Source organism: Eptesicus fuscus, chromosome 10, assembly GCF_027574615.1.
Source record: "Eptesicus fuscus isolate TK198812 chromosome 10, DD_ASM_mEF_20220401, whole genome shotgun sequence".
Taxonomy (NCBI): domain Eukaryota; kingdom Metazoa; phylum Chordata; class Mammalia; order Chiroptera; family Vespertilionidae; genus Eptesicus; species Eptesicus fuscus.
The window spans coordinates 23,620,050-23,635,891 of record NC_072482.1 but is presented as its reverse complement, the minus strand read 5'-3'; the positions used below and the strand labels follow the sequence as shown (position 1 = coordinate 23,635,891).

General features: G+C 37.4%; 1 protein-coding gene across 2 annotated transcripts in view; it reads left to right on the top strand.

The window, feature by feature from the left end:
- Positions 1 to 15,842, top strand: part of BMP5 (bone morphogenetic protein 5) — a 114,553-nt gene that overhangs the window by 61,558 nt on the left and 37,153 nt on the right. For both annotated transcript variants that reach the window (XM_054722191.1, XM_008155627.3), the window contains exon 3: positions 13,102 to 13,250. In XM_054722191.1, coding sequence (XP_054578166.1) covers positions 13,102 to 13,250 — 149 coding nt within the window. The remainder of the gene's footprint in view (positions 1 to 13,101; positions 13,251 to 15,842) is intronic.

The window sequence follows — 15,842 nt, the reverse complement described above, 5'->3', positions numbered from 1 at the left end:
TGAAGGCAGGTGCACGGAGCGGCCAGCTTGCCTGGGGGCGGGCCCAGCCTTGCCACACGCCTGCCACCCTGGCAGGGCTGAGGGGACTGGGCACTGCCATCTTGTGGCTGTGGGCACCGCCATCTTTGAGGGTGGGGCAGTCAATTAGCATATTCCCTCCTATTGGCTGTGGGCACTGCCATCTTTGAGGATGGGGCAGTCAATTAGCATATACCCTCCATATTGGCTGTGGGTGCTGCCATTTTTGCAATGGCATGAGGGTCAATTAGCATTTTCCCTCTTTATTAAATAGGATGCATGTTGAATTTGTACATGGTTAACATACAAAGTGTTATTGGTTTTTTATAAGAACTGTTGGTATGTCAGGTGTCTATCTACTCTGGATTATATTTACTGACCTTTTAAATCTATATACAGGCTTTTACATTGATCACAATTAAAGGTCCTCACTTTTATTTAGGTCCATTGTTCTATCTTTTCAGGATATTTTTAAATATTATCCATTGAACTAGCTACCCCTTTGAGCTTTTCTAAGTATGTGAACTGTATAATTTAAGACTTGATAACAATGATGAAAATAAGGACTAATAGAAGAATCTATTCACAGTTATTTATAGATTTCTGAATGAATCCATGCAGATTTTCATCAATAATACATTTTGGAATATTTATGGGTATTGATGCTTAGCTTATCAGACTTTATAGTTTTGGGAAATTAAGTTTCCCTTAAAAATGGGACAACTGTGTATCTTGAAACTTTGGTATTTCCCAATTATACCAATAAAAATATTATTCTCATTTTCTACAACTACATCGACATGCTTTTGTTTGCTTGTTTTGTTTTGGTTTTGGTTCATCCTCACCTGAGGATACTTTCCCATTGATTTTGAGAGAAAGTGGAAGGGAGGGAGAGGCAGTGAGAGAGAAACATCAATGTAAGAGAGACACAGGAACTGTTGCCTCCTGCATGAGCCCCGATAGGGGGCCAGGGATCCCGCAACTGAGGTATGTGTCCTTGTCTATAATTGAACCCAGGACCCTTCAGTCCATGGGCCAACATTCTATCCACTGAGCCAAACCATCTAGGGCTCAATATGCTTTTTTAGTATTGTGGGTATAATTTGGCTAAGTCTTCACATACTTTTTTTAAAGAAAATTTAAATTAAATTTATTGGGATAAAATTGGTTAGTAAGATCATATGGGTCTCAAGTGTATATACAATGCAATATACAGATCATATCTCATAGAAATGTACTCACATATTTTAGCATGTTTAAATCTACTCTAAGATCTAAGATTTTACTGATATTTTTTCTAAATTTTTAAAAAAATGATTTCTAAAGTACATGTATATCTTTATCTGGTGTTCTCTTGCTTTGCCATTCCAAATTCTAGGAGGCATAGATTCTTTCCAATGTACAGAATATTATTTTGAAAAATTCAATTTGGTATTAATTCTAGTCTACCAAGTTCACATTTTTAAACATTTGCTGTTAAGTATTGTGGCTGAACATGTAGGATTATACTATACACATTGTCTTTTGTGGTATTTGTTTTTGCTAATGTGTATGGCTCCCTCCCCCACCAAATTATCCTTTTCAATCTCTGAAACATACAAACTCATATATACATACCCAACATTTCAAATTTACATACCATTGATCAGGTGAGAGAATGTCTGCTTTCCTTGTCTTTCACATAATCACTCAATCATTGCCAGGGTTTCATTAACCTTGTAGTGTAAGACAATGCAATCATGTCTATAGATCTAGAATTCACTTTTTGCACTTTGTTTTTTCTTCCCAATAAAAATGTTTAAGGGACAGAAAATATAGAAACAGCACAAACACCTCAGAATATTTCAGGTTTCTTCATAGGATTCCAATGTCACCATAGAAAATGGTAATATACAGCAATAAGAGAACAGACTTTGGAATTCACACATGGGAAAATTACTGTACATCTTGGAGTCTCAGTTTATACATCTGAAAAAAATAAAAGCAAAAATAAGTATTTCATAATAAATGATATTGCCAATCTGTGGGCAGGACTAATGTGCAAAGATCATAGTTCATACTTAGTAAATACATTGGTAAATATATATTCATATAGTTTAATAGGAGCATTTATTTCACTAGTGTTTAAAGATTTGCATGCATAGGGTAACCATAAGTAGGTGGTGATTATTATAACTAGAGGCCCGATGCACAAAATTTGTGCAAGGGGCTCGGCCCTCACAGCCCCTCACTGCCTAGGCCAGCCCTCGCAGCCCCAGCTTTGTCTGGAAGGTAGTCCAGACGGTTGTTCTGCTGTTCAGTTTAATTAGCATATTAGCTCTTTATTATATAGGATAACAGTAATTAACATTTGCCGACGCCTACTTTTTTGTAACAATGTAGTAAGCAAAATGATGCTAGTTACATTTACTTAATTACAAATTATGTGATGTTTGATTCATATAGAAGGAACTGCTGTTTTTATGTCTAGTAATGAAATTAACATCACCCAACTTAACAGCAATACGATTGGAGCTATCTGTGAACTTGTTTCACTGAAAACATGTTTTAGATAGTAGTTGAACTCTTCTATAAAATGCAGTTGATAAGGTATGAGGATTGGAGACTGTTTATTTATAATTTATTTTACATAAGAATCAGAGATGTAGAAAGGTGGAACAAAGATTCATGTATAAATAAATGTTTATCCCATCGTTACTGTTTATAATTGCATAACTTGAGAACACATTTTAAACAAAAGAGGAAAAAGTTACACTCAATTTCCTAGAAAATGGAAATGCTATACTTTATAAAGCAAGTAGAACTTATGTTTTAAAATTTTTTGTAATCTTGCCCTAGCTGGTTTGGCTCAATGGATAGAGTGTTGGCCTGTGGGCTGAAGAGTCTCGGGTTTGATTCTAGTCAAGGGCACATGCCTGGGTTGTGATCTCGATCCCCAGTGTGGGGCATGCAGGAAGCAGCCGATCAATGATTCTCTGTCATCATTGATGTTTCTGTCTCTCTCTCTCTCTCTCTTCCTTCTCTCTGAAATCAATAAAAATATATTTTAAAAATAAATAAAATAAAAATATTTAGTAATCTTGGAAAATGCTCAGACTGTAATGTTAGGTGACCAAAAGCAGGAAACCTAATTATATACATTATTATATTCATTTTAAATAAATTAATGTAGAAAACAGATTGGAAGAAAAAATCAAGTGCTCGTTGCAGGCTTGTGGGTAATTTAAAAATTTAATCCCCCCTCCTTTTCTGTACTTTCTAAATTTTTACAAAGAACATTATTTTTATAATCGGAAATATGCATAATTATAGTAGAGAGAAGAGATAATGAAACAACTTTATACCACACATTACTTTATAAATTAACATTCCCAGGAAGAGAGGCTTAAAAATAAAAACAAAACAAAACAAACATCAGGATTTAAAAATAAATTGCTGTTGGTTTTTCATTAAGCTATGAAAGGCATTTTTCCCCCACAGAAAATGAAGATAAATAAATACTATTTTTCCTTCCTTTATTCTATGGAAAAACATTTCTACCAATTGGGAACCTTGACTTCAATTTGCTAAACATGAGGAGAAATAGATGAAAAATACTTCATTTTTATATCATGTGATCACAGTTAAAACGGAAAAGTTTTATTTTTTAATCCTTCCTTTTGGTGCATAGGATGATGCTCAACTAACGAAGCCATTCCAGCTGGGCAAAACCGAAAGAATTTTAATTTCTAAAAGTAATTTTAAAATTTGATTGTTATTATTATTTGTGTAGTATGGATTATCTGTGGTTTCATATATTTCTTAAATAAAGAAGTAAAATAGCCATGGCCAGTTTGACTCAGTGGGCCCATGGACCTAAGGGTCACAGGTTGGATTCCAGGTTAAGGACATGTAGCTTGGTTGCAGGTTCAGTGCCCTACTTGGGTTGGGGCTGGAGCAAGAGACAGCCAGTCAATGTGTTTCACATTGATGTTTCTCTCTCTGTGTGTCTCTGTCTCGCCTTCCCCCATCCCTTCCACTCTCTCTAAAAATCAATGGAAAAATATCTTCACTCCTTGGGTGAGGATTGAGAAAAAAAGAAAAAAAAAAGAATTGGAGGTAAGAAGAAAAAACTAGTACCTCTGGCCATTTTTAAAGCTAGGGTTTCCTGTTAAAACATCTGTCTTCAATCTTGTGGATCTTATCTATTTAGTGTGTTGTATTAAAATGAGAAACAATTGAAAGGTCAGTGCAGATTGTACTCTTTAATGCAGTATGCTTGACAATCCATATGTGTGTGTGTGTGTGTGTGTGTGTGTGTGTGTGTGTATGTATATATTTTGAATCCTTGCAGTAATTTAAACTGATGTTTTTATCTATATTTTATAGTTAAGACATGGATCTATTAACCATGAATTCTTTGACAGTGTTATGTAATCAAATAAGAAAAAAAAAAAAAACCATAACGTCATCTCTTTTCACACTTATTTATCTCAGTGAGGCTTAATACTGTTAAAATTATATATTTTATTTTACCATCTCCCACCTCCCCCATTTATCCTTACTCATATTTAAATGTGTGCAATTTAAAGGAGTGTTCTGATATTTATCCAAATCTTTATTTTTCTTGGTCAAAAGTTAACACACTTTGCATCATTTCACTTATTTAATCTTTTCATAAAGGCTGACAGCCCCAAATTCTATATAGAAGGCATTGCTCTTCAGTCACACCTCATATATCTGGCATTATTGGGAAATGAGGTTTCCACATGATTGAATTTTCCAGATAATTCAGCTGAGTTCGGCATGCCTTGCTGAATGCCTACCATGTGGCAAGCACAGGGGCATAAGGCCTAGTAAATAAGATCTCAAAAGCTCATAGCCCGAGGGCTGGGGCTGTGGTGGGCCTGCTGCACACAGACTTTAATAACTATAATACAAAGTGCTAAGCACCATGATGTAAGTATGCACTAAGTGTTGTGGAAACACAAATGAAGGGGAAATTAATTCTTCGTGTGGGGGGGTCAGGGACTTAGGGGTAGCCACTGAGAGGAGTTCACTCTTGAGTTGGGTCTTTTGAGATGAGTAAGAACTGTAGGGAGAGAGAGAGAGAGAGAGAGAGAGAGAGAGAGAGAGAGAGAGAGAGAGAGAGAGAGAGAGAGAGAGTTGTATCCTAGAAGAAATATTCCTAAGTGTTAAAATGTTTAAATGTATAAAAAAATTAAGTAATGCAAATAAAATGATCAATGCCTGTAATACTACTACAAAGTATAGCAGCCAGCACTTATCCATTTAACGGGCACTCACCATGTGTCTGGCACTGTGCTAAGTGCTTTACTTGAATTAATTTTTTCACAAATATATGTATTTATATATTCCCCAATGAAAATCTGCTATGCATAACTCAACCTTTTCCTAATGCTCTGCTATGAATATAAATGTCTGTACTCCATTGTAAAAACATTTTAAGCTAGCTTGCTCGATGTCATTAGCCACCCTTACTACTTGGATATATTTAGTTAAGCTGTCATCATTCCAGTTCACAGTCAGCTTCATATTTACATCATCCCCCCCCACCTCCTGCTGCTCTAAGATTTGTGATTCTTCTGTGGACATACTTCAGAACGTACATTGACAATTTCTACTCAGCAAAATTCCATGGGCTCTGGAGAGCAGTGCTGCGGAGCAGGACACTCAGATGGTCCATGACGTTCGCTCTAAGTGTACAGGACAGCACACAAGCACAGCTTGCATTTCTTCATTGTGCTGGGATCATGCTCCATTTCCGTGGTTCCCAACTGGGGTGACTTGGCCCCCACCAGACATTTAGCAATGTCTGGAGACATTTTTGCTGATTCCTACACTTTTAAGCAAAGTAGCTCAAGAGAGCAACTTTTGACATTATAAACTCCAGAGAATATCCTTTATTAATTTGTATTCCCTTGTTAATGTGTTTCGCGAGAGAGCTCTAATCAAGTTCCTTAAATGGTGTGGTGGTATTTATGTCAAAGACGCGGAGAAAGATGGATGGTTTCTCCTTGGGTGGCCCTCAGTACATTTTTACTAGACTTAATAAGCTCTTCGAAGGCAAAAGGAGATGGAAGGAGGTGAAAGAGTTATAATAGAAATTTGGGAAATAATGGCGATGTCACTGTGGAATGAAAGGCTCATTTCTAATGTAAATGGAGGAGTACACCTTTTCCTCTAAAATGTATCCATGTATCTTCCACACAATTTCTCAAAGTTCTTCTTGGCTGGGTTTACATAATGGTTTTACTCATGGTGAACTGTTTTCTTTCTCTCTCCATATATATATATATATGGAGAGAGAAACATATATATATATTTATGTTTGTGTATACAAACATATGTAGTGTAGATATAATTGAAATCTATAACAATCTGAAGAATATTTCTTTTTATCTTTTATTATTTATTATATAAATAATTTGACTGCTTTTTGATGTTTTCAAATTAAAATTTTCTTCTATTGAATTTAGAGACAAAGTTTTATTGTTGTTTTATATATATATATATAAATTGATTGATTAATTGATTGATTTTAGAGAGGAAGGAAGAGAGAGAGAGAGAGAGAGATAGAAACATCAATGATGAAAGAGAACCATTGATTGCCTGACTCCAGCATTCTCCCGACTGGGAATCCAGCCCCCAACCCGGGCTTGTACCCTGGCTGGGAATCAAACCATGACCTTCTGGTTCATAGGTTGATGCTCAACCATTGAGCCACACTGCTGAGCAGAGACAAAGTTTTATTATATCATATGTATCAATAAATGTTACTGAAGTTAAAGGAAATAAATTAATTCTTATATCCAAAATTTATAACTATGGGTTATTAATGACTTTTAGCAATAATTATTGCATAATCATTTCTTCTGTTTTGTTTAATTGATTTTTAGAGAGAGAGAAAGGGAGAAGGATATAGAGATAGAAACATCGATAGGCTTCCTCCTCATGTCCCCTGTTGGGGATCAAGCCTACAACCTGGGCATGTACCCTGACCAGGAATCAAACCAGTGACCTCTTGGTTCATGGATCAATACTCAACCTCTGAGCCACACTGTCTGGGTGCATATGTCATTTCTGGCCCTAATTTTGCATTAAGCATAATACATACAACATACATACAGACTTAAATGCCACAAATGTGTTTTGGTAAGAAAATTGCAGTTATAGTAATTTATATAGCATGTTTATGTTGGTATCCTCTTCTACCATAGACTTATGACAGGTAGATGATGATGATGATTAGCAACCTGAAAGGTTTTATTTCTTAACTACAGACAACTTTAACAGCTGAATATCTGCTGCTCTGACACCTGAGAGAGTAGCCCACCCAGGCTGGGAGGCAGCAGGCTGGGCAGGCAAGGAGAGGGGGCTTTGTGGTCCACTTCACTGGACATTCTTGTGGGTGTTTTTTTGTTTTTGTTTTTCTGTAACGGCATTTTGAACAGTGTCATGAGCGTCTGCTCTTCTAGGTGGTCATGATGTCGCCTTAGGGCTTGTCCTTGGGTGGGCTGCCCTGACTGCTTTGTTCTTCTTCAATGTGGCTCAGCCTCTGCCTCTGCCACCAGGCTGTACTCCAGGTGGGGTGCCCTCCCCTCCCCCTCAGCCAGCTAATCATCATCATCATCTACCTGTCATAAGTCTGTGGTAGAAGAGGATACCAACATAAACATGCTATATAAATTACTATAACTGCAATTTTCTTACCAAAACACATTTGTGGTATTTAAGTCTGAGGCCAGCTGGCCACTCCCTAGCCTGCTCCCTCTTGAACTTGAGGGTAAAGCCTAGGGGCCCTTCACTGGGCACAGATTCTTGACCACCAGCTTGTGCCAGCCAAAGTGCTCCATGGAGTGCTTGCCCTCAAGTGGGCCAGCTGGGGGCCATCACCTTGAAGCCTAAGGTCACTGCCTCCACCTTGCCTTCTCAATATTATTTTAATATTCATTTAAAAGAAGAAGAAACAGAAACTCATAAAAGTAACTTATTTTTTTATACAATCAAGCAAAGCCTAAGTATAGCAAGTCATTGTTAAAATTAAACAGATACCAACTCCAACTCTGTGATTCTTTGCTTTATAAAGATAAACTTAAATGAAGCTCTTAAAGGATCCATGAGTCTTATATCTTCTGCATAAGCAATAAGATACCAATGAAAAATGTTTGTGAATTATATCTATATATATAAAAGCCTAAATGCTAAGTGTCCAACTGAGTGGTCGACCGACTGGTCACTATGACGTTCACTGACCACCAGCGGGCAGATGCTCTGACCAGTAGGTTAGCTTGCTGCTTGGGTCCGGCAGATCGGGACTGGGTGAGACAGGACCAGACACACTCTGAAGCCCTCCTGCAGTCCTTCCCTGGCCACCAGCCTGATCAGGACTGGGTGAGATGGCCCTGATCGGCCCCGATCGCCAGCCAGGCAGAGGAACTCCACCTGTGCATGAATTCATGCACCGGGCCTCTAGTTTAGAAATAAGCAAGATAATATATTTGCCCCAAGTCTGTGATACAGTAACCTTGATAAAACGAATTTCTATCCTTCCAATGCATGTTAGTTTATCTAATTCCCTTGCCAAGAAGTGATACATATGACAAGAAGTGATTTAATGTATAAAGAACTTTTACATGTGAAATACAAGGACAGTGTAATAGAGAGATGACAAAGCAGATACTTATTTTGGTATATCCAGTGTTGTCCATGCACATTTCTTCTTGTATTAAAATAATGCAAAATATTCTATTTTATAAATATGAATTTAAGTAAATATCCTCATATTTCTTGCATTAACTAAAATTCCCTTTACTTATTTCTGTTTTCTCCCATGGCCCCAAATTCCACAGTATTTTGCTTCTTCATATTTTAGCCAAGCTCAGCATCTGGAGGCTTGAAGTCCCAAATTAAGGTGTTTGTAGAGCCATCCTCCCTCCAAAACCTATAAGCAAGAATCCTTTTTTGCTTCTTCCACTTTCTGGTAGCCATAGAAGTTCCTTGGCTTGTGTCAACAAATTTTCATCTCTGACTATTTCCATATGGCTGTCTCCACTGTGTTTTATCTCTGTGTCTTTTCTGCTTCTTTTTTCTCTAATCTTAACACAAGGGTATTTTTTCCAGAAACACATTGATTGGTTGCCTGCAACTGAGGTACATGCCCTTTACTGCAACTGAGGCAAGTACCCTTTGGTTCAAGGGCCCTGCTCTAACCACTGAGTGAACCGGCCAGGGATCTGTTTCTTCTTATAAGGACAGTAGCCATATTGGATTAGAACCCACCCTAATGACCTGGTTTTAACTTGATTATAACAAAAGACCCTATTTCCAAATAAGAGCACATTTACAAGAATTAGGACTTCCACATATCTTTTGGAAGGACACAATACAACTCATACCAGGGAGCTTGTCAGTTAGTGTTTGATGAGAAAAATAGAGCCATTATGAATGAAAAGGAATAAGGGATTTACTACAGTGACTTGACTCTGCAATTGTGAGACCCAGTTAAACAGTTTATGTAAGGCTGCTGCTTTTGCATGTGGTGATGGTATTAAAGTTTGAAGAACTAACTTGTTTCCCTTAGACAAGGGGAAAATTTGCACACAGACACACATGTAGAGGGTAGATGATAGGAAGACACAGGGAGAAGACCACGACTATAAGACAAGGAGAGAGGCCTGGAATAAATCATTCCCTCATGGTCCTCCAACCAACCAACCATGCCAACATCTTGACTTTGGACTTCTATCCTCCAGAACTGAGACAATAAATTTCTGTTGCTTAAGCCAACCAACCCGTGGTACTTTGTTAAGGCAGCCTTAGGAAACTAATGAAATATTTGCTTATTTACATCCATGAAAATGGACTTTTTATTGGCTAGAATACAGACTTTAATTTTAGTTTCATTCTTATGATTGCACAAAATATAAAGAAATTATATTATGGATTTATTTCTGCTATAAATGAATATATTTTTGTATATATATATATATATATATATATATATATATATACACATTCTACTGCATTATTTTTAAACACATTAATATTTTTTCTTTTTCTTTCTGCCCTAATTTTATTTTTAAATTATTATTAGTTTTGTCTTTTGTCATTTTTTATTTTCAATTTCAGTTGGCATACATTATTATATTAGTTTCAGATGTATACCGCAGTGATTAGACATTATATAACTAAATGATCATCTTGATAAATCTCACATCCATCTGATGAGATAGTTATTGGAATTTTATTGATTATAGTCCTATGCTATACTTTACATCCCCATGACTATTCTGTAACAACCAATTTGTATTTCTTAATCCCTTCATTAAAAACCCTCCTCTCTCTTTAAAAATAGTCAGGTAAAAATGGTAAGATGGGCAACTTGAACAAGTTTACTTTATATTGTTCATAGGACATATTTCGTATGGTCTACTGTTTCCAGTGAGATGAGTGCTATTCCTTAGTGGAGTAATTTTATACTTCAAAAGAAAAAACTTGTGAGATTTATTTTTAAGATGCTGTGTGAAGGTTGAGAATTATTAACATTGTGCTTATTAATAATAGACTTGATTTAGAAGGGCTTCTTATATAAGAGAGGAGAAATTAAAGAATACATGTGGTCAAACTAAAATTTAAAAAAAAAGTAAAAAATAAAGTAGCTTTGGTCAAGAATAGGAAACCATGAAGCTTATGAAAGCAGTCGAACCTTTATAACCTCCCAGAGGTGAACTACAAATATATGAATTTTTTAAAGCATACTATGTACTTAGATTTACCTTCCAATGAATTTGGATTTGCATCACTGAAATTCAGATATTTAGGGCTTGTTTGAATTTTTTGGTTGGTGTTTTTTCTAGATATAGCTATTAAAACTGGAACTATTTTCCTCATACACATGCTTGATAATATTGAGACTTGAACATAGATAGTTTGGGGATTACTTTTTCTAGAAAAGTAGAACAATTTAAAAATAATAGAAAACACCACCTTAATAATTATCTAATGATATTTTTAACTAGTTGAAACTGTTGTCAAAATTTACCCCTTTGTTTTTATAAGGGTTTATTTATACCATGCCAAGGAATGTTGTTATAAGCTTTGCAGGATTTATTAGAACATTATTACCATGTTTCAAATGAAAGCAGACTTGACACAGGTAGCCCTTTGATATTTCCCAAGATACAGGATGACTTCTTCTTTTATTTAAAACTTTTGTTATTAATTTATTGTGATTAAGTTAATATTCTAAGATATTTACTAAACATCTCAAAATTATAAAGATAAGCTCTTCTTAGAGCTTGTTTATTTGGTGGGTTTTTAAGTTAGGAGGAAGAGGGAGAATTTGACATTCTATCATGGTTCTTAAAATTCAAGTGGGGAACAGTTTGAAACTTTTCATTGTTTTGTGGTACATGCTTGTCCTGTGTCTGTGGTATCTTCAACGGAGTCACATTTGGGATATAAAAAAAGTGTCTGCAACCCTCCTTTGATAAACACTATGATTAAAATTGAGGAGGAGGCCCAGCCAGGTGTAGCTCAGCCGTTGAGCATCGACCCAGGAACCAAGAGGTCACCGGTTCGATTCCTGGTCAGGGCACATGCCCGGGTTGCAGGCTTGATCCCCGGTGTGGGGCATGCAGGAGGCAGCCAATCAATGATTCTCTGTTATCATTGATGTTTCTATCTGTCTCTCCCTCTTACTTCCTCTCTGAAATCAATAAAAATATATTAAAAAAATAAAATTGTGAAGGAGAATGGAAGTTCCATAGTATATTCTCCAGGTTAATGGGAGAATGGTGTAAATCAAGTTGAAATAAAGAAATGAAGATGTAGCTTCTAAAATATTGACTGAGATTCTTCACTTCTGTTAAAATGGTTCATTTTTAACTATAGAGCATTTTATCTAAAGAATTACCATGTGCACGATTTGATTTTATTCAAAATTTTCTTTTTACATATTGTAAGTCATCTTTGAAATGACTTTTATGATGCACATAGATTGCTAATTAAGTAAACAGTATTTAACATAGCTTATTATGCCATAGTTCTGATTTACCTCACATAAATAATAAGCTCTTTTACAGATTCATCACAGTATAAAAGGTCATAAAAATGCATAATGGAATTATTTCTATTTTGCTTTAAAGGAGCTCCAATGTTTTACCATTAACCTATCTGAGCCTCAATTTCATCAATATAGCAGAGCTTCTGTAAAGATTAAATGTCAGAAATATGTGACATTTAGCTCAGAGGCTGCCTATAGTAAGAAAAGGATAAATAAAATAATTCATCATAATTAAACAAATATTCATACATTTGTAAATTTAATGCTAAAGTTAAGATTGGTAAATGCTAATAAAAGCAACATTGTGGAGATTTTTCTAAAATATACAAGTTCATATTTATAGCTGTTACTGTCCTCATGGGACTTACGTACGCTGAAGATATTAAAGCAACTCAGGGTAGACTTTTTGCTCAATCCATGGAATTTACCCCTTAATTGAATAGTGCATTCTCTGACCTGCTCTTAGACCTTGGATATCCATAAAATAATTTATATAAAATGGAAAATGAAATAAAAATAAAAAATGTGTATAACAAAATGGAAAAATTTATAATGAAAATTGAAACAAATGGAAAACTATCTCTGTACTCGATTCCTTTAGGAATCCACATTCATCCAAACCCGCAGAGCTACTTTCACTTCTGTCTCTACTCAGTTTAATCCTTGCCTGTGAACTTGCCAGTGAGAGCTACTTATAGATAGCAATTTTGGGGACTGATTATCAGGGACCAAATCAAGCTCACTAAGTCAGTTTGTAAAGGCCAGTGAAGAGCAGGAAAATGAAAATTACTTTCAGATATTACTAATCTGCACCAGGTTTGGGTTAGGAGTCTAGCAATAAAAAAGGTTCTGTATCTTATTACTCATCACTTGAGTTGCTTGTTTCCCTTGTTCTTTAATTAACTCCTGTTATTTTAAAAAGTGCTTTGGTAATGTTTTCACTTAAGTATAGGAAATGATGGTCTTCGTTCCAACCTATAACTTTTTTTTTTAATTGTTGTTCTTTTTCTCCTCAGGGATGCAGATCTGTTTTTGTTAGACACAAGAAAGGCCCAGGCTTTAGATGTGGGTTGGCTTGTCTTTGATATCACTGTGACCAGCAATCATTGGGTGATTAATCCACAGAACAATTTGGGCTTACAACTCTGTGCAGAAACAGGAGATGGTAAGCACTGAATTTCATGTATTTTTTTGTGGTGCTGGTTTTGACACATTATAGCTTTTTGTTCAATTTAACCAATATGTTTTTTATACTTATGATGTGCAAGGTAATGTATTCCATAGGATAGTGCAGTATAGTAATTAATTAATCCATTTATGAATACATTTACTCAACATGCATTTATTTTCAAGCTCTGTGGTAGGGGTGGAGAGGTAAAGAAGTAGGTACTGTTCCTGCTCTCAAGGAGTTTTTAATCTTGTGTTGAAAATGTGTACACAAGCAGAAATAATGTAATATAATAAGACCAAAAGAAACTGTATACAAGGTGCTATGGATCTATGTCTTGATATGGTGGTGGATACAAAGCTATATAATTTGTAAACATGAATAGAACTATACATTAAGTCAGACCGAGTATTACCATTTGTAAATTGTACTTCAAAACCTGACTAAAAATAACAAAGAATATATATTTGAAAAGGTGCCAAGTAAGCAAACAAAAGAACTGTGCTAAGCCGGCCCCAGGTTCCCATACTTAGCCCCACATTGGGCTTCATATGTGCCGAGCCAGCAAGGCCATGGGTGAACCTGAGAGGGGGCGGTAAAGGATTTAGAAAAGACAGACAAGAGAATAAAGCTGGGTCTAGGTGGGACGCTGCTTTCTGATGGAGAGACAGTGCCATGGCCAGCAAGCCGAGTCTTTATTTTATAGCCAGATTACATGAGGCAAAGTAAGGGCATGGTCAAGATGGTCTCACAGGTTTTGAATCTACTCAATTACATGCACCTGAACTCTATCAAGCCCACATCACTCAGCCACGTGGGACCACAGGTTCAAGCTTACAACTACAGCCCTTGTTTATAATTGTGCTGGGACTTACACGTGGCTTTGCCACGAGAGGATAGTGCCCTCTCATTAGTCCCAGGCTTGAACCTGTCCAAATGCTGTAGCTACTCTCCACAAGAAGTATTAATAACTAGATGCCCGGGGCACGAAATTCGTGCATGGGGGGTGGGGGGGAAGGGGAATATCCCTCAGCCAAACCTGCACCCTCTCCAATCTGGGACCCCTCAAGGGATGTCCTACTGCCCGTTTAGGCCCAATCCTAAATGGGCAATTGGACATCCCGCTCACAATCCAGGACTGCTGGCTTCCAACTGCTCGCCTGCCTGCCTTCCTGATTGCCCCTAACCGCTTCTGCCTGTCAGCCTGATCAGCCCTGATCGCCTGCCTGCCTGATCAGCCTGATTGCCCCTAACTGCCCTCCCCTGCAGGCCTGGGTCCCCCACAGCTGCCCTTCCCTGCAGGCCCGGTCGCCTCCAACTTCCCTCCTCTGCCGGCCTGATCACCCCTAACTGCTCTCCCCTGCAGGCTTGATTGCCCCCAACTGCCCTCCTTTGCAGGCCTGGTCCCTCCCAACTGCCCTCCCCTGCTGGCCATCTTGTGGTGGCCATCTTGTGTCCACATGGGGGCAGGCATCTTATGTGTTGGAGTGATGGTCAATTTGCATATTACTCTTTTATTAGATAGGATAAAGGCCTGGTGTATGGGTGGGGGCCAGCTGGTTTGCCCTGAAGGATGTCCCAGATCAGGGTGGGGGTTCCCTTGGGGTGTTGGGTGGCCTGGGCAAGGGGCCTGTGGTAGTTTGCAGGCTGGCACGTCCCCAGCGACCCAAGTGGAGGCCCTGGTATCTGGGATTTATTTATCTTTTATAATTGAAACTTTGTAGCCTTGAGTGGAGTCCAGGGCTGGCCAGGGTGTGCAGTAAGCTTGGCTTCCTCCATTGCTGGGTAAACCCAAGCCTTCTGCTCGCTCCATGGCTGCAGCCATCTTGGGTTAATTTGCATACTTCCTCCTGATTGGCTGGTGGGCGTGGCTTGTGGGTGTAGCTTGTGGGTGCATATTACTCTTTTATTAGATAGGATTATGCAAAGGGGAAGAGAGGCTGGGGATGGAACAAAAGAGTCACACACAAAAAAACAGAAAATAATATTGAGTTAGGTCTTAACATATTATAATATTTAGTCAAAGACAATAGCTCCAGAATCACTAATGGGAGGGGCTGGTAGGAAATCTTCATTTTTTAAAACACCCCAGAAGTTATTCTTATGCTCACGAGCATTCATTGAGCAACTTTGTGCTGGGTGCTTGACTAGATGATAAAGATGAAATGTTGAGATAATGCAGAGATGGCTTCATGAGGCTTGGTGAGGCATGAGGTAGTAACTACATAAGAGTTTTGATGAATGTATGTCACTACACACTAAGAAGAGTCTGATGGACTTGAGTATTGAACAGCAAGAGAAATCAAGCTACAATCTTAAAGATTAGGAAGATGTGATTAGGAAAGGAAGTTGTGGAAGCGTAGTCATTTCAGATGAATAGAAAAGAATTTACAGACTGTGGTGAGAGGGGGCTGGGCACATTTGATCCAAAGGTCAGGGGAGCCAAGGCCAATTTAGTCACAGCGTTGTTGGCCTCTGATCACTCAAAGGGTCGAAAAAAAATTTTATATTCAAATCTGAACTTATTTAAAATTGTATTTGTCACGGTAGCAGGAAAAAACATAATTTATGTAATGATACTTTAGCTTG